The following is a 19,960-nucleotide window of genomic DNA, read 5'->3' on the forward strand; positions in this document are numbered from 1 at the left end:
CCCCGGGGGCCCGTGGCTCAACACGGGCTTTGCCCAGCTGGTCTCAAGGCAGCGCCCCGAGGCTGAGCCCGGGGCCAGGCCTGGGCCTGCAGCTGGAGCCGGCCCCGGCCGGCCGGCGCCCACAAGCGAATCTTCCCGGGCGGCTGGCGGCCAATCCGCGCCGCCCGCGCCCGGCCCCGCGGCGGGCAGAAGGACACGCCCACTGAGCCCTCCCGCGGGGCATGCTGGGAGTTGTAGTTTCTACCCTGCCCGGCTGCCCGCGGGCCCCCGCCGCCGCCCGCGGCCGGAGAACTACAACACCCAGAAGGCGGGCGGGCCTCGCTCGCCGTCCCGCCGCGCTCTCCCCGTCAGCGCCTACGATCCCCAGCGCGCTCCGCGGCGCGGCGGCGGGGCCCGGGAAGGAGAATCCGGTGGCACAGGGAGCGGGCCGGCGGGGCGCGGCTGCGCAGAGCGCGGCTTCCTGAGTGTCTGGTGGCGGCGGCCATTTTGTGGTGCTTCTTCCCTCTCCTGGTCGGGGCTGCGGTGTCGGGACCTGGCGAGGGGGCGAGACGGAGCGGGGGGAAGCCGGGGCCCTCACCCTCACCTTCCCTTCGCTTCCCTGCGCGGCGGAGCCCCCCTCTCCGGCGCTGCCCCCGGCTGCGGCTGAGAGCGGCGCTCGCCCACCATTATGGAGGACGACGGGCAGCCCAGGACCCTGTGAGTGAGGAGGGGACCGCGAGGGACGCGCGGGGAGCGCCGGGCGAGGCGGGCAGGGCGAGGCGGGCCGGGCGCTGCGCTCCCGGGCGTGCGAGGCCGCGGTGGGGGCGGGGAGCGGAGCGGAGCGGGGCCGGGAGGGCGCTGAGGGGAGCGGGGCCGGGCCTGCCCGCGGGGCCGGGGGGGGCGGCTCCGGGGAGAAAACGGGGCAAAGCGGAGCTGGCGCCGTGGTGGCTGGGGGTTGGAGCGGGTCTGGATGCGGTGGGCGGGCGGCCCCGCTGTTCGGCCCGCGGGCACAACCCGCCCGGGGCCGGCTCTGGAGGAGCGGGACGGGCCGGCCGTGCTCGGGTCCCCCCGGCCTGAGGAAAGTTCTTTGTGTTCTGCCTGCGGTGGGTGGGATGGGGAGCGCCGTGAAACGAGGCTCTTTATAGCGGGCAGGGTAGGGGGGGAAAAAAAGAAAAAATTGCTTTTCCCTCCAGTGTTTTACAGTGCGGTTCGATAACCCGGGCAAAATAAATAACTGTATTTTGGCCGTGTCTCTCTAGTCAGTGTTTAATCACTTGGTGGTTGTTATCTATTTTCCGTTTAAAAACCTAAATTCGAGCTTTTTTGGAGTCTGTTGAGTTCTTTCCAACTCTGCAGGTGTGGTTTTGCTGGGTTCTCTTTGTCCTGCTGACTTACATGAGGGGGACTAGTACGTATGCTTACCACACAGAACTGGGTTGTGGACTATTTTAACTAGTTCACGGATTTTTTTTCGGTTTTCCAGTTGCCAGAGGCTGTGAGGTGCTGTATGGACAGGTCAGTGTTTGGGTGCCCACATCAGAAAGGCCGAGTCAAAAGTATAATGTTTGGGCTGCCCGTATCAGAAACGCAGCTCAAGAACAGCGCGAATGAAATCTTTGTGTAGTTTGTGGGACAGCAGCCTTCAGAAAGGCTTCCAGAGATAATCTGAGTTGAAGGCCGCTTGAAAGAAACTACTTGAAACAGAGTAAAATATGTCTCTGAGTTTTCTTCCCACTACCAAAGTGATGACTTGGCATTTAAGGCTTTTCAAGGCACTTTGTGCTCTTTCTTCTTTTTATGTCTGCAAAAATTTTTAACTTGCTTATAGTTTAGTGTAAGTGCGTACTTAGTCCTTGATCCCCGAGATGCAGAGTTCAAATAAGCATATCTGAAATGCTTTTTGTGTTGACTACCCGAATGGTCTGAGTTTGCTTGGCCCTGATAGTGGATGTAGTTTTCAGAGAGTTGCTTTAGAATGAGAGGAGGGAAAAGGGCAAAGTTACACGATGTTTTGTTCAGTTTTGTTTTCAAGGTTCCTCTCTTGATGATTGGCTCCCCCCCTTTTTTTTTTTTTTTAATAAGCGCTATATCTAGACTGAGTTTTAAAACGTTCTTTAATATGTAAACTAAATTTCAAAATGTTCTTTTACTGCTGACAAGTTTTGATCCCACATTGGGAGTGGGTTCTTACGAATGCATCCATTGATGACCTGACTTAGCCCATAGTCGCTGACAAGGAAAAAATTACATTTGTACAAAGATGTCTGAAATAGCATCTTTACAGCTGCCCAAGATGTTTTGTTGCACACATGTGACTCTCTGTTTAATTTGTCAAACTAATAAACAGCATATACATTCATTTCCTAGTAGTTTTGTAGTAACCACAATTATGTGGGGTTACTTTCCTGTAATTATTTGAGGGCTTTTTTCATAGAACACAAACGTTCTGCTGTAGCATTTCTTACGTCTCCCTCTTGTCCCTAGTTTTATCTAAAATGTGTTTAACTTTAGAATTGCAAGTTGTGTTTTAAAGATGATTATCCTGGATAACATTTTTCATGTAGAGCAGTTATGATTTCTCATATAAATAAAACTCAGGGGGCCCCAAGAAGAACTAATAATATTTTCAGTTGAACCCCATGGGTTTTTTGTTTGTTTTTAGGGGATGAGGAGAGGAAGTGAGTGAAGAACAAATTGTTTTGGTAGCTATTTAAGCATGTGCTTAAGCATTTGCTTGATAGTTCAAGTGATACTTTATGATTGTCTTTACTATTTTGTTTATTCCTTCAGGAAAGAAAAACTAAACCTGTAGGTTAGGAAGGGATTTTCTTTTTTAATGCTTGCAAGCAATTTTTTTAATTATAAAAGGGAAGACCCATGTAACCACAGTTCACCTAACATCTTAAATATCTCAGGAATAAAAATTGTTTCCATTTTCAGTACTTACAGGGCTTTTATGCTGTTTTCAGTCATGATAGGTCAGTTGTGAACCTCTAAGAATTCAAAATATTTTCTCAGGCTTCATAGAGAAAATAAACACCATTTGCATTTTTATTTCTCACATTTCATAACTAGCAGGCCTTTATGGAAATGTGAAGAATAACATCCAGTATTTTCTGCCAAAAAGTTTTCCTTACTGCTCTGAACAGTTTGAAGATAACTTGAGAAAGGGCCACCTTTTTGTAGGATTTGTCACCCCTCAATTCAAATGTGAGATAGAAAATGCACATCGTGTATTTTTGGTAGCTGATCCTAAAATGAGTTGTGGGCTTCTGATTTTTTTTTTTTTAATATATCAACACTTGAAAGTTTATTTTTCTGTGAGTACTGTCAGATCTCCTTCCATCACAAGCTTTATCAGCATTTTTTTCTAAGTTGCTGTATGCTTGGCCCTGCTGTGGTATATCCCAAGTGTTGTGGAATTTGGACAGGGTGCAGAAGACACAACACTTGTATATTGGCTGCCAGTGGAGTCTACAGAGTGGGTTTTTCTTGGTATTTTATTTCCAGTAGCTCGCTAGCACTACGAGGAGATGCTACTAGAATTTCTATGGGCTTTTCTCTTCATCAGTTACCTTATTGCTTATACTTTCTTCATTTAAATATGGAATCTGCCATTTTTTGCATGTTGTCTGCATGACTGTCAAAACATATTTACCGCTTTCCTCCAAGTAGTATGTAGGGGAGTTATGTGGATCTAAAAGTAGCGGCTGTAAATGTCCCTTTCTTCCCTACCTGTCTAGGAAACAATTAAAACTTGTTTATCTTCACAAAGAGGATTTTTCTGTTCAAGCCAAAGAGTTTGATTCTAAAACTCATTGCTTGCTGATATGTGCTTCTATTCTCTAGATAATTCTACAAGATCTCTGAGTTTCAGATATGGTTTCTTATTCTTTGTGTTGTCAGCATTCGAAGTGTAATATATTGACATTTATATCAGGAGATATATATAGATAGATATGTATGTGGTTTGGGGTTTTTTTAAATGTGCTTATTAATTGGTATTTAAGTGCTTCAAACTTTCAGAAGGGAACAAACACTATTGCCTGTATGCAAAAAGCCAGAACTTTTGCTGCCCTGTCACATTAACCAAGACAACAGCCTATAAAAGTATAGTAAGTGCTTCTTCTCTATTGGGTTTTATAATTTTTTAAAAGTTTGAATAATATATCCTCTAGAATGTAACAAACCAAAAATATCTAAATACCATGCAATAGCATGTTAAAAACCTTATGTTTTCTTTGGGTGTGGTTCTGCTTCTTTTGATTTCATAAAGTAGAATAGAAATTACTGTGTTATGTTATATCTTGTATAAATTGAGCTAGAAAGGGGAAAACTGGGTGCACCAATAGGCTGGTGATGTGTGGTGGGTGATTAACATCAGCTGAGGAAAGTTTTGTATTTCCAGAAAGGTAAGGTTTCTGTTCCTAATGTGCTGAATATATTTATTTCCTTAGTTATATAGTATTCAAACGTTGTACACTGAAGATGTTTACTTGTATGATTTTTTTTTTAAGTCATCTTTAACTGTACTGAAGGAGGTGATGTTACTACAACCTGCTTTACCAAAACACATGAAAGTAACCATCAAGTCTTTTTTTTTTTTTTTTTTTTTTTTTTAGTGTATTGTTCCGAATTTGTAGAGATTTGTATTCCTGTATTTTACATACAGTTCAAGAGACTTGGTCTCCGGGTGTTGTCCTTCTTACATGAACCTTTTATTGTGAAGTATTCTCAGTGTGTGTATTACTTAAGTTCCTGAGTGTTAGCAACTTGTGGAAGTTATTGATGCCTTTTGACTATGGAAATACTAAACATTGAGGCCATATTTATCATATCCATTTAGAGAATTAATGGACCATTAGGACTTCTCATCCCATTCGAATCTAGCGATCAGCTGGTTCAGAATTACATTGCTGATTTTTATGAAGAGGCAACCTGGTTCATAGTTAAAGTTTATGATGCAGCCTTCTCACTTAACCATCTTGATGAAGACATAGTGGTATTGGAGAACCACTTCGTATCTCCTCTAGCAGTTAGTGCAATTTATCTCACCTTAATTGAATAGATTTCCAAGGAACGGCTTTTCCTAACTTTTGCCTTCTTTTTTTGTCAGACCAAGAGGAATTCTTCAGATTGCTTTTCAGAATTCTTACATTTCCAAAATCTATATTAATATTATGCAGAAGAGGCTGAGAATTTTTTTAAAATAGTGTTAGTTGTACTTCTTACTGTATCTGATTTTGCAGTAGAAATAACATTAATAGGACTTCGCTGCATTTAATTTCACATTACTGCTACTGTACAGGTGCTGATATCAGTATGCTGTTAAGGTATGGTCCTAACTAATAGTGTGCTACAACATACAGAGGAAGCAAGTACTAGTAATAAGTTCACAGCAGTACTGACACTTTGTGTGGGAATTCCTACTCGTAATTATATTTTCAGTTTGGTTTTAGTAGTATCTGCAAAGGTTAGTATTTCCATTTAAAACTATTAGTGACTTACAATTTAATCTTGGTGAATGATTAACAGAGATTTAGTTGAGGTTTTGGAAATAAGCTATAGATAAATGTTTAACAGCCTAGAGAATTAAAAAGTCAATGGGATGGGCAATTTGTCTTGTAATGGGTATTAGAATTTTGCAGTTTTTAACTTATTTACTGAAATGCTTTGTACAATACAGGCTGCAAATGTAACTTCCATTAATTCATACATACTTAGTAAAAAAGTAGTGAGTACCTGAAAGGTTTTAATGGATATTTCTGTGTTCAGTTAATGTGATATAAAAGTAGCTCACTCTGGATCTTGCGTAACATTTAAGTCCTGACCGAGACAGTGCAGAACTGTTTCATAGTTCTTGAAAGGATAACAACATGAACAAAAATCTGTTGGTATCATTGTATGGTGTTCAGATGAAAACAAATGGTGTTCAGTGTAATTTTGCTGAAGCTAGATGAGAGTCCTGTTGTCAAACACAGATCGCGCTTTTAACAATTTTTAAAGGCATGCCCATTAAGCAAAAGCGTGCACTTAAATTGCTGTGCTCAAGAGAATTTGGCCTATGCTTAGACTAAGAAATGCTGGTTCACATTTGTGTTCACTGAAGTGTATTAACAGCTCAGACTGACTTCAGTTTACTGGATTATTACACTCTGTAGTAGATCAGAATAAAATAAATAAACTGGATATTGTTTCAACAGCTAAATCACAAAAGTTCTGCTTGTGTTTTTGGTTGCATTTGAATACTTTGTCTTGACAGGCTTATTTGTAAAGATAATGAATGTTGCTGTGCTGATGACTTCAGAGTTCCGTTGCTGTGAAAGCCTTTCTCTTAACTGATCACTTTGTTTTCAGTTTGATTACAAATTAGTCACCTTTTTTTTTTTTTTTTAAAAAGAATTCAGTTTTGCATGCATGACTCTTTCTCAGTCATCTCTCTGACCTGGTTTTACTTTTTGTGAGTGTAACGTAGCAGAGAACCTAGAAGTAGTTCTAAAAGTCTGCTTTCAGATTTTTGGCTAAATCTAGGACTCTGTCTAAACTTGAGAGGTATTTCAAAATTTGGATTTATTTCTAAGGTTTTATAAATAAAAAATAATAAGGAAGTATGTGGGATATTAAAATAACATTGCCAAAATTTGGGGGAGTTTTTACAGAGGTGGTGGCTGTTGAGATAGATACTGTGTGGAGCATCTCTGTGGCATAATGCTGCAGAAATTGCCTATTGGTGAGTGGGCTGGCTTTCCAAATGTTCAGGAAAACAGAAAAATGGAGTTGGGTTGCTTGCAGGGCAGCACAATTTATGTCTGAGAGCTGCTCCTGAACTGTCACGAGTGAGGTGTGGGTTCATACCCAAATTCACAAATAGTCTTGATGAGATGCTCAGTGGGAAGTGAAACTTAAAACACCTTTGCCCAGCTGGTTGCTCGTTCTACCCAATATTCTTGAGCAATATTCTTCCTGTTTTTGACATTTCTCTGCCAAGGAAATGACTGGCACTAGGTATCATTGCTCAGTATTATGTCTGAATCCAACTTCACCTTCTCAGTTGTGTGGCCAGCTTTATTCATTTAGAAACTACATGAATGTTGCATTAAAACCATCTAATGAAATAATTTGGAAATACTGTCTTTAAGATACTAGGGATATTTAAAGGGAGATTTTTCATAGTAATTTAAAATTCATAATTACATTTGAAAATATGAAAATTTCTGGTTTAAATGTTGTGTTTTTTTATTTCCTTCTGTAGCTATGTAGGAAACCTCTCCAGAGATGTGACTGAAGTTCTTATACTTCAGTTATTCAGCCAGATTGGACCATGCAAAAGCTGTAAAATGATAACAGAGGTAAGGCCTTCCACATCTGGGGGGTAGCAAATGTAGCCTAACTTGAGATAAAGTCATGCAAAACAAATGGAGTTGGGGGCTGCTTTTGATATTACCGGTAGTGGTTTTTTTAGGTTGTTGGCTTCTGGGATAATTTTTTGCTGAAGAGACCCGTTGTTATGTACAGATGTGTGTTTTTGCTGGAGCCATGACATAACTTTTACTACCTGATGATGACATTCCGGTTTATTTAAAGAGTTGTTACCCCCTCTTTCCAGAACCACATTGTTCTGGTGATCAGAAACCTTATTGTTTCAAATGTTATTTGTAGGTGGTTTGTATGTTTTTCACTTTAGCTGAACATGAACCTCAGTAATTCTTTGCCTCTCTAATAAATGCTGTTTCACTATGGATTAAAAGTAAAAAAAATCCTTCAAAATAAGTTTCGCTGTTCTTGAGCCTCTTCTGTGCCAGTGCAAATGGCTTGTCTGCACCTCTGTGCTTAAATTCATTTTTTCTTGAAACAAAGTGACAAAATTTCCATAGCATTCCAGATAAGGTATTTTGTACATACCATTGGTAAGTATTAATACATTCTCTTGTAAATACTCTGATATGTTTAGGGTTGGTAGCCATTTCTGTGATCTTGTTGACAAATCCTGGGAAACTCCTTACTCCCTAATATTTTTCCTTCCTTCTGCATTTATAACTGATAAACTTCTGGCAGGCAGGGACTAATTTGCTAGGTGTAATCTTTGTTTTCCAACTCTGGTTTTCTGTATGCTCTTCCTACTTTTTACTACTACTTATCGTTCGTACTGACTTGTAATTACTGATTTTTCTGAGTACAGTCATATTATTTTTTTGTCAAGATCATTAATGGAAGTATTAAAAGCCAAGTCTTGCAACCAGACTTCTTTAGGAGCACTACTAGTAGTTCCACTGTGGTCTTTTCAGTATGACACACTGCTTGTGTGGTTTTTAGCTGCTTATTATCCACCTGATGCTTGTTTAATTGCTCTCATCTTTGTCTTACTAATTTCCCATATGACACTTCCTTAAAACTTTCAGCGACTGTAAGATCTCTGCTACATTTTCTATAAGTCTATTGGAGAAAGATAAGTAAACAGAAGGATAACAGAGCACAGTTGTTAGTTTTTCTCTGAAGAAAGAGTTTTGATTGTCATATGCTCTTCAGAAATAAGACAGTGCTGCTCCAGCCTCCAGCTGATGGAGAGATGTTAGCATCTGTTTGATTTCTTGAGACCCAGATGAGAAATTCCAACACTCATTTTATCACTTTACACTCATTTTAATACCTTGGTTTAGTCTTTGTGTTTTTAAGATTCTGCATAACCATAGAAATAACAAGGGAGACATCTTTATGCAATAAGTGGATAAACAAAAAGCTACTTGCAGCTATATTGAGGCGCAGGGAGGTGACTGCACTGGGCTGACCTTAGCACCTGTCACCGAGCAGTCAGCAAGGGCAGGTTGGATTCTAGACTGGAACTGGCCTGCAGCTACAGTGCTTCTAACTCTGAGTACCCATCCGTACTGTCCATCCTTCTGATCAGGGTGTTGTAAACTTGACATAGGCACTGAGTTACATACAAGTGGTTCTTCCCTGTCCATTGTTATTACCACCATCAGTTGAGTTTATACCTGAATGTTTTAAAAACTTTTGTGATTCCTCCCCCCGCACCGGCCCCGCTTTAGCTCACTCTCCTTTTCATTTGTAAAATGTGACATGAACATGTTGAGTATTGAGAGATTTCAGGTGTTCATTTGGGGGGTATATAACCTCAGGGAGTGGTGTGATTAGTATTGACAGGTATCTTGATCACCTAAAGATGTGAGCATCTGCAAAAGAGGCTCTTCCGATATTCAGACAGGTTCTCATTGCTAAAGACAACTTTCTCAAAATCTCAACGTAAAATGGCACTTCAGTTGAAGCATAAATAGCACCGCATCTGCTAAAGCCTTAAATGGGTTTCCCAAATCTTGTTTTCATTGCAGCAGGACATTGTATGGGCAGAGGGGTGAATTAAGGCTTCCTGTTTTGGGGCGTCTGGAGTGAATGTGCTTTTAGAGTTCTTCATTACTCTTGTGACTTAAATTCTTTTTATCATCTCGGGTGTATTTTCTCTCATCTGCTTATTCTGCATCAGTTAGACTCCTCGTACTGGCAGTGTTCGGAAGGATGACTACAGACTACTTGATCTTTTTAGGTAGACAAGGGCTTTGCCATCGATTAAGCTATTGGATTGTAATAGCTTCCCTTGTTCAGGTGTAGGCAGAACTATATTTGAAGAGGTACAATCCAGTTTTACAGGGCAGAATTAGAATTTTTCCATGTAAGCGTGTATGAATTTTTAGAAGTTAAATAGTAAAACCAGTAAAGGCTGACTCTTATGTTAGAGCTGTGTTCTACCTGACCCTGGGGAAGATTGGTAGGCAGGAATACTGTTGCCAAAGCAGTTTCTTTATGTGGTAGACCCTTCACTGTCCGTGCAAGAAATAATTAGTTTAGCATTAGTGTTTATCATAGTTTGGTCTGTGTACATGTGGAATAATGAATGTCAGTCTTTTGGTGCAAGGCTCCAGTTTTTGTACTCATTAGATCTTTTAGGCAGATGAAATCCAATGTTTAAGTTGGCGTTCTGATCATCATTTCCACTTGCTCAACTTCTAAGAAAACTTTTACATTCTTTGCACTTGATACTCTGGCACATTTAATTCTTCAGTGAGCTTTGTTAGTATATTTAAAGATGATTTAATAGGCCATCCTAAAGAAACAGGTTATACCCAAGATTTAACAGAGTAACAATTGATTAATATATTTTTTTTCCTCAGTCAGACTATTTTGAGCCCTTTTAAAGAGATGTTTCCCAGTTGCTGGGCATAATATTTTTCACTTCAGACTGAGAATTTGCAGCTTCTAGGTTGCTGTCTGCTAGTGATTTCCAGGCAAGTAAAAAAGGAAAGAGTTCTTAAGTAGGAGGAGAGAGAAAATTGGTGAAAATATATCTGGGAAACAAAAGTTTCAAGCTTTGAGTCTATAGATGAGGCAGAAGATGGTTTTTTGTTGTTGTTGTTCTTTCCATTCTTCCTTTTTTTTCCCCTCTTCCATCCAGTGTGCAGATTGCTTTTCTGGTATTTGAATTATTTTTAGTTCAGTAAACTTAGAGTACTGAGCCCATATACAAAGTAAACTATACTTCAGAAGTTGCTAGACCTTTAATAGAAAGTCCATCTTTAAAATTCTTGCATTTAAGTGTAATGTCAAAGGCTGTTTCATAAATCTAATGCAAATAATTCTTAAAGTTTCTAGCTATAAGTAATATATTTTCCTGGATTTTCTTCTCAGCAACCCGATAGCAGAAGGGTCAACTCTTCTGTTGGATTTTCTGTTTTGCAGCATACAAGCAATGACCCTTATTGCTTTGTGGAATTTTATGAACACAGAGATGCAGCTGCTGCATTAGCTGCTATGAATGGGAGAAAAATTTTGGGAAAGGTAAGTTGCTTACATTGTAACCTTAGATTTAAGGATTGTAGGTGTGTGTAAAAACATCAATAAAACTGTGGGGCATTCATTTTGTTGAAGATGTTTACCAAGGTTAAATATTGTTAGAATATTTTTAAAATATTGATTTACAAAAGTAAGTGTTGCTTAGGAAACAGATTGTTTGTGGTGTTCTAATTGTGACAGTGTTTTATATTGAATGATGATTTGTAAACATTGACAGTTGTAACCCACCCTTGAATGAACTTGTAAAATGTAAGAATTTTGTGAATTTATACTAAATCTTATACTTATTTTCAGGAGGTCAAAGTAAACTGGGCAACAACACCAAGTAGCCAGAAAAAAGATACATCCAGTAAGTAAAGTAATGCCACAGTATCACTTCTGCACAAATACTTCACAGCGTGGTAATAGTTTGTCATAAATGCATTCAAACATAACTTTTCTCCTTCCCATCTTGTGTTTAATAGAATTTTGCAAACTAATTCTTCTGTTTCTGCTTTGCACCTGGGGAAACTGGAGTGGACAGATTAAATTGCTGCTGCTCATCAGATGGAATCCTGGGCGTTCCTGGTTCTCAGTGCTGTGTGCAGAGCATCACTTTCTCAGGAGTTGAAATCTTAGATAGCAGTTAAATATTTGATTAGTAAATTATTTATTTTCAGATCACTTCCATGTGTTTGTTGGGGATTTAAGTCCAGAAATAACAACAGAAGACATCAAGTCAGCATTTGCTCCTTTTGGTAAAATATCGTAAGTATCATAATAAACATTTCCAATATCAGTTAGAAAATATGACAGAGAAAATTTGTTTCTGAGTTGAAATGTTATTTCTTATCTTTTTAGATAATTTTTATGATGTTAATTTGCCTGTGGTGGGTGGGTAGTAAAGAGGGGTTATTGTTTCATCTCAGTATCTGTCATGATTGTAAATACAGTGATGTAATTGTGCTCTGGTTTTGCTGAAAGCGATGTGCTTTTAACCTAATTTATATGCTAATGTCCTTCAACTTTTTATTAAAATTTAATTACTGTTCCTAAGTGTGACTTTTTGGTGTTCAGAATGTGTACAGAATAGTGACTTGACAAGGGGTATATGTTGCATCTGCAATGTATTTTATGTGCATTCGAACTGCATTTCATAGGCAGTATAGAAAACTGGGCAATTATCATTTTATGAAGCAGTTAGTTGAATAACTTGGGAACATTCTGAAAAAAGCTAATTGTTATGAGGTTTCGGATGATAACAGGGGTTGAATTAAGATTCTGATATTTAAATGAAAGAATGGTGGATTTACAATATGTGCACATTTCTGCCAGTTAAGAGAATGTTTCTTTAAACTTCTCATAGATAATTCAGGTGATGCTAAATCACCCGATGTTGTAATTGAACATATTTAACATTACAAGAATCCTTGTGAGTGCTAAAGTATGTATGTCCTTAAAAGTACTGCTAAAAAAAAAAAAAAGTCTGTTAATCTTCTATCAGTTTATCTTTATAAATATCTTTCAAAGTTGCACATGAACGTTTTTGTACTACTCTACAGGAATATATTTCTAAGAAAAATCTTTTCTCTTGTTCTGTACGCATATTTTTAAATGAATCATAAATCTTATTTCTTACCTCTGCTATTTTGTTTACTTTGCTTTTTGTCTCTTAATGTGGTAAGTAGTACTGTTTTAAAAATCAATTTAAAGAGAATGATTCAGGTTTCTGTTTCTCAATCTATATTTATACCTGAGACCTGCAGTTTTTCTAAAGTCCAAGTCACAATTAAAAGTAATAGCATTCTGGTTATTTTGCAGAATTGCTCATAAGAATGGACAGGATCTTGAAGGCTAACTGCAAGGAACTGTGCACACTGGAACTCAGTTGTAGATTTTTTCTCATTTCTATTTATTCTTATTATACATTATTTATATATACATATTTTAGTATTTACATTTTAACATTCTATATTCAGTGCAGTTCTATATTTCCAATCATTTTAACTTACTCACTAAAATTTCTGTGTAAATTTGTTGTTTTCGTACTGGTGTGCTTAGCATTGTTGTTAGTTTTATTCTCCTTTCTTAAATTTCTGAAAATGTCAATTTTTCAAAATTTACAGCTACCCAAACTCCAAAATGATGGTAGAGAATTGACCAAGAAAAATAAAGAAATCTGTTAACAGGCCATGTATGCCTTTTAATTCCTATTTTTTCCTCTTTTTCGATTTTTTAATATTTCATATATTTTGTATCACTAGGCAGAAGACATTTAACTATTTAGAAAATGCATGGTAAATTAGATAGAATTGTTACAGTAATTTATAGAACAGTAAACCTTAGAGGACCCTAGCCAATAGAATATTAGAAAAGGAAACTTTGTTTCTCTTATACTTCAAATTTGAACATTCTAGTTTTAGCCAGTATAGGTTATGTGGATAGGTTGCATGTTTATTACATGTTATTTTTTTTTGTCCTACTGCTTTTTTCTAACAGGTAAAGAAGCAATAGGGAGAGTTCAGGAATGACTGTAGTTTTAGGGCTAACTGAATTTATAAGAAAAAATTATGCTCACAATACAGTGTGTGTGGTTCCTTTTAGTTTTTATTTTGCTGGTTATTAATATTATCCTCATATAGCTGTGCTTCTTTTCACAGGGATGCACGGGTAGTTAAAGATATGGCAACTGGAAAGTCAAAAGGCTATGGTTTTGTATCTTTTTATAACAAACTGGTGAGTAATCACAATGTGGATTTAAAATAATCGCCTGTTTTCCACTTCTGGTTTTGCCTCTTTATTTGTATATTCACTATGTATCAGACTTTGCCAAGGGAAATAAATTTACATGCACGGGACAAACTTACTTTGGTCAAAAACTTCTGTTACTTGTGGTGAAGAGTTGAAACCATTTAGATGACAGCAATGCTACGAGAACATTCCAAAAAAGGATGGGAAGAGATTGTGAAAGAAGATTACGGGACATAGAAAGCTGGTTGGGGTGTGTGGGGGTAGTTCAGCTTAGTCAGTGGAACCATCTTCTCCAGCAAGGTGGGTGCCAGGTCGCTGGTTTGGGTCAGCATAAGGCGGGAGCCCCTGCGAAACCGCATCTTGAGGAGCACGGTGCCATGCGGCACAGCGCGGTTTGGGGTTTGCTAGGCTCAGGTTCCTGCCCAAGCTCCATCTTTCTGGGGATCTAACGCAACCAAGGGTCTCATACACTGAAGCGTGGCTGGATTTATTTGCTTGAGCTCTGCGTCCTGGAAAAGCTCTTGGTTAGTCCTTTGTTTGAATTGTTAGAATGTTTCAAAATCTAAGAGGGTACTTTGAGTAGTTAATTTGTAGCAAAGACTTGATTCTGTACTTGTATTTTCTTATGGATATTGTAAAACTGAGGGTGGTTCTTGATTTTGTTTTGGGTGTCGTTACATAATGGGTAATGTTATGTATGCTTAGGAAAACATAATTCCAACAAGTGACACGTATCCCTTTCTGATACAGGCATTAAAGATGTTATTTGTAGAATTTAATCAGTGTAGTGCTGATAAGAATAGTGCAATGACCTGCTATTTATAGCTGTACAACTGACTCAACAAAGAATTCTTGGTAATTTGGAAGTTAAATGTTTGACAGCGTAAGAAATTTGTGAAAATTATTTGGAAAATCAAGCTCTGTGTGTCTAGAGGTATGTTTAGGACAACATGGGGAAAATCTAAACAATTTTCCATAAGTATTTTGCACAGGAAAAACACAGTTAAGCATTTTGGGCTTATAAACATGTTGGTGTGGTCACAAGTCCTACATGTAAAGGCTCTTTCTATCTTCTCTAACAGTTATGTGGAGCTGAATCTAAATCAGAAGAAAGAGTTGGAATTTCTTTTCTTCAGATTTGCAAATGTCATAAGATACTACAATTCAATGTCTTGATTTAGTGTATTTTTCCACTGACACTCCATTTATTTTGTGTTGCGGCTGAAATCGGCAAGAGGAATAGATGTCTTATTTTCTTGTACCTCTCTTCTCTTACTATATATTGGTTGGTTTTGGTTTCTGTGACTATAGGGGAAATGTAACAGTCGTATGGAATGCAAGTTACTGAGTTCTTTGAAGACTGAGCCATAAAATCTCCATTTAAAAATCTGTATTCATTCTACAATGGATGAATTCTAAATGTAATACTAAAAAGTACTTCTAAAATTTCTGTCCTGATTGCTGTTCATTCAAACAGCAGCTGCACCTATAGGCTTATGGCAAGACCATCCTGAGCTGGTAGTTTAAGGCCTGTTTTTCAGAATTTACTGTCATCCTGCTAGACCTGGAGAGGTGGGACACGTTCCCAGACTTCAGGGACTCCAGCCTGAGGTCTTAATGCACACCCGTTACGAGAAAATTAAACTGGAATGGGTCTGGCATGGGCTCAGGTCCACTTTTGTTATAGCTATGATTCTCAAGACTGACAGCAAGATTCATTAGAACTAGTTTCCTTTCCTAGTCAGTTTGTAACTTATTCGTTATGTTTTGGGAGTGAGGGTGCTTGAATAAGCTTATTTTTATTTTATAGTGGTTCGTTTTTGTCTTTTACTTCGTGGTTGTTTTTTTTTTTTATTGGTCATCTCTCATAATTTCTTTTTTGTATTTATGTATTGTCTTCAAAATGAGCGCTCTGTAATCAACACTTGGGAGGATCAAAGTCCTGAGTGATTTGAGTTTGAGAGGAGCCTGTTACAGCTGGAATCCTTCAGTGTGAGGCAGGACAATGGCAGCTGCTCACCTGCCACTTGTCCATGTGTTCTTGTTGTACCTTATACTTGGTGTTTTCTTTCTTAAGCTTTGTGCCCTTGGAAAAGTATTTCAAACATGTACTGTTCACTCTGCCTCTCCTCTTTCAAAAGAACTGAGGAAAAAATTGCTTCTTGCAAGTGTTAGCGAACTTATCCCTTGCCTACTAGATGTTTCTGATTACAATGAAGTTAGAGATTGTCTTCTAGTTCATGCTGAGACAAAAAGTGAAGCCATGTGGGCCATGGACTCTTCTGTGTGTGTTCATACAATGACTTTAATATTTACAGAACTTACCAAGCAGTCTGTGCTCAGACATATATTGTATGTCTCCAGAGGGCAGAAAAGAGGATGGGACAGAAGGGGTGTGAGAATAATAAATAAAAGGGAACTTAGAGGCTCAATCTATTTGTAGCTCAGCATTACAGTTTTAGTAACTACCATTCAGCCTTCCCAGAACTTAAAATTTTTCTACCTAAACTTGGCCTGTTATGTTGAGTGCATATTAAGATTCTGAAAAGACACATTCAGATCATCTTTTACAATGACTTTGCAAGCGTGTAATTCATGGTGTAAATGTTACTTGGGTTACATCTGAGAAGTTTTTCATTGAGGGGTTTTGATGATTAAAAAGTCTTTCTTGACTTTTCGTCTTTTACTGTGAAATATACTTTTGCGTATTTTAATATGGTTGGTCAAATAATTTGAATTTTTTTTAATAACTAGAGTTGTTTTATTTCAGTAATTGCTTCTGGCATCTGTGTGACCTTTGTACTTTTTTGAGCAGCCTTCAAATATTCTAATGCAGATGCTTGTTGTGTAAAGGTGGCACATGTATGATTGTAGTTGGCTTTGAAACTGTGTAAAAAATGGGGGTGGGAAGAAGGTTTTCCTAGTCACTTGAGGGCCTTCTCTGTAACCAATTGGCTTCATGTTACTTCATTTTTGACTGTTTGCTGTGGTTGTTCAAAATTTCACACGCTTTTTGGTACTGTTATTGGTTTTGCCAACAGAATTAACTGGCAACCAGATATTTTCTTAGAAATAGACTTGTACATACTTCTTGTTTGGATCTGTTATAATCTTTATTTTAATCTTTTTAGGATGCAGAAAATGCTATTGTACACATGGGAGGCCAGTGGTTGGGAGGCCGCCAGATCAGAACTAACTGGGCAACACGGAAACCACCAGCCCCCAAAAGTACACAAGAAAGTAAGACCCTCATGTAATGCTGTGTTGTGTTTGCTGTCGTGCAGGTCACTGTTCAATGGAGGAATGAAACATAATGTTGCCAAAATTATGTCACTTAATTACATGTCTAGCTTGACCTTCCAGATCTTAAAGAATATATTTTTAAATATTCTGTCAATGTAGTGGTGGCGCTGCTGATCTATCATAATAATATTGAATCTTTTTGTTAAATGTATAGTTCATATTTGTGTACAAGGTAAGTGTCTGGGACTCTGTGAGCCTACTGCTTAAAACCAGCCTTTTCTCTTTATAGATAATACAAAACAATTGAGATTTGAAGATGTAGTAAATCAGTCAAGTCCAAAAAATTGTACTGTGTACTGTGGAGGAATTGCCTCTGGACTAACAGGTATGATTTGCTTTATTACTTTTTAAATTTTTGAATCATTTTGGACACCAAGATGGTTAGTAATTCAAAAACATATGTTGCAGATCAACTTATGAGACAGACTTTTTCACCGTTTGGACAGATTATGGAAATAAGGGTGTTTCCAGAAAAAGGTTACTCATTTGTCAGGTATGGACATAGAAAAATAAAAACTGGTTTTTGTTTTGTTTTGTTTTTTTCATGTAGTAATGTTTCACCTTTCTGTAATTTCACTTGATTGAACTTCTGCTGGTACATTAAAAGTTGTCACCGTATGTTCATAGAAAAGTTTGGAACTTTTAAAAGTGGCCACCAATCTTTTTACCTGAGAAGATGAATGTCTGTGAAAGCAGATCTTTTTCTCTGGATTTCCTGTATGTATGGAGTCACTGTTTTTTAACAGTCCGGTGAAAGTACTATAAACAGTAACATTAGTTTGTTTTTACATTTTTTAGATTTTCAACCCATGAAAGCGCAGCACATGCTATTGTTTCAGTTAATGGAACCACAATTGAAGGACATGTTGTTAAATGTTATTGGGGTAAAGAGTCCCCTGATATGACTAAAAACTTCCAACAGGTAACTGCACTCGAACCTTTGCATTGTATTACAGAAGCAATTGTGTACATACCTGTAATGCCTTCCTGGTTACAACAGCTGCATTTTGTAGTAGAGTTCTTATGGAATTCCATGTTCTGTCTCAAGTTATGTTCCAGTTGTTCATCAAATTGGGCTAGTGATTTTGATGAAATATCTGTTACTGTCTTCTGGATATGATTCAAGATAGGGAGAAACTTTGAGGTAATTGCTCGTTCGCGAACTGTAGGCTAGGTGACTATCCAACCAGATATTCTGTGGTATTTCCAACACACACAGATACATTTTTCAGTACAAGGATCTAATTAAGTCACAGTGATGTCTTACTTATTTTTCCGATCTCATTATTGCTAAGTAGTTTTAGCCCCATGATTGATGTAGCAAAAAATTTTGCCTTTAGCAGCACAAAAGGAGCACAACCTATCTCTAGAACCTGAAGTATTATGAATTATTCTCTCCTTAGGTGGATTACAGTCAGTGGGGGCAATGGAGCCAAGTATATGGAAATCCACAACAATATGGGCAATATATGGCTAACGGGTGGCAAGTACCATCATATGGAATGTACGGCCAAGCATGGAATCAACAGGGTTTTGGAGTAGAGTAAGTAATTGTATTTAATTTTTTAGAATATTCCTAGAATGTTATATCTGAGTTTCAGGCTCATTTGGTTCAAGGATTGCACGAAGTTTCAAGGGTTAGGTGGACTCCTGTGTGCTTAAATCTTATGCTTCATGGTTATCATGGACCAAATAATGGGGTGAGTCACTCTGACTTGCACTCGATCATTCATTTTATGCGTATGGGTGTTTTGAGACTCCAGGCACAAAGACTGCTATGGTGATCTTGTCTGATATCTAGAAACTTTCTGGGTTCTGACTTGAGGTGGTGAGTACTGGAGACTCTGAACCAGGGAGTCCAGGTATTTACCTGAAGTGTTCATAACCCTGAAGAGAAGCAGCTCCATCCTGACATTTCAACTTGTGCAGTTTTGGAATTTGGATGGGCTTGTAGTACTTCATCTCTTGAAGACAAGTCTTCACAACAACTTTTGGTTTTTAACATACTTTTTAAATCACTACTTTGCCTGTGTAATTCTTCATTGTTTCTCTCCAATTAAACATATTAAGCCCCGATAAACCTGTCACTGGTATTCATGCCTATTGGGCATTGGGAATTTTTTGCATTTCTGCATCACTGATGTTGACTTCCAGCCACTTGTGTACATACATGCCTTTGGAGGCGGTTGTCCTGTGCAACGGGTAGCCAAGGTTTGTGGGGCTTTTTTTTTCCTTTGTTCTTAAAAAGCTCATTTTCAGGAATCACGTTGTAGCACTTAACCTGAATTACTTGTTGAAGAGAAGAAGAAATTGTTCTCTTTTGGTAGGCATAGTAGTGTAGAAAGTATATTTTTATGCTCTTTTTTGGTATGTTGTCTTGTAAATAGCTTGACTAACTTGGATGATTTTTTTTTTTTTTTTCTTTTATTAACCATCTTGTTTCTTTTTAAGCCAATCTCCATCTGCCGCCTGGATGGGTGGATTTGGTGCTCAGCCTGCCCAGGGACAAGGTGCTCCTGTAATACCTAACCAAGCTGGATATGGTATGGCAAGCTACCAAACGCAGTGAGCTGGGACTCTGTTTAAAAGTGTGTATTTCATGATAGGCTGCAGTTTCCAGTGACATTCTGAAGACTGGAATGTAGACGACGAAAAAAAAAGAAAATATTTATTTTAAAAATGGAAATGTTTGGAGCCTTTAGCACAGCTTTGCTTTGGTGAAGGACACAAATGTCTTCTAGTTCTGCCTTTTTAAGTTTTTGTTCATGATGGATATGAACATGTTTTTCTTTGTGTACAAAAATTAAAAATAAAGTCAATAAAGACAATTCTGACTACAAATTTTGATATAGTAGGAGAAATGGCTAATGAATTTGATCTTTAGGTTACCATTCCATTTTTTTGTTCTGTCTTCAGTGTTTTATATCACTGCTTTTTAAGAGGTATGACATTGAAAAACAGCAAGTTGCTTTTAGTTGAACACACATCCTGAAATAAACTGTGGACCAATCATTACAACCTGCTAGACAGTATTGATTTTTCAAGAAACTTACGGGCATAGCTCAGAAAGTATATGTAGGTCTTG

General features: G+C 38.3%; 1 protein-coding gene across 3 annotated transcripts; it reads left to right on the top strand.

Moving 5' to 3' along the window:
- Window positions 1-459: 459 nt before the first annotated feature.
- Window positions 460-19,716, top strand: TIAL1 (TIA1 cytotoxic granule associated RNA binding protein like 1). Of its 3 annotated transcripts, none has more exons than XM_065638810.1 (12): window positions 460-696; window positions 7,232-7,328; window positions 10,678-10,827; window positions 11,137-11,191; window positions 11,502-11,589; window positions 13,482-13,557; window positions 16,704-16,812; window positions 17,105-17,200; window positions 17,284-17,368; window positions 17,674-17,797; window positions 18,279-18,418; window positions 19,327-19,716. In XM_065638810.1, exons 1-12 carry the CDS (start codon window positions 668-670, stop codon window positions 19,442-19,444), a joined length of 1,167 nt encoding a protein of 388 aa, XP_065494882.1. In that variant the 5' UTR covers window positions 460-667; the 3' UTR covers window positions 19,445-19,716. The 3 variants fall into 3 exon arrangements, with proteins under 3 accessions (XP_065494882.1, XP_065494883.1, XP_065494884.1); XM_065638811.1 differs by having other exon boundaries at window positions 461-696; window positions 10,729-10,827; XM_065638812.1 differs by lacking the exons at window positions 460-696; window positions 7,232-7,328; window positions 10,678-10,827; window positions 11,137-11,191; window positions 11,502-11,589 and adding an exon at window positions 12,948-13,015.
- Window positions 19,717-19,960: the final 244 nt, after the last annotated feature.

Source organism: Caloenas nicobarica, chromosome 7 (genome assembly GCF_036013445.1).
Source record: "Caloenas nicobarica isolate bCalNic1 chromosome 7, bCalNic1.hap1, whole genome shotgun sequence".
Lineage (NCBI taxonomy): Eukaryota > Metazoa > Chordata > Aves > Columbiformes > Columbidae > Caloenas > Caloenas nicobarica.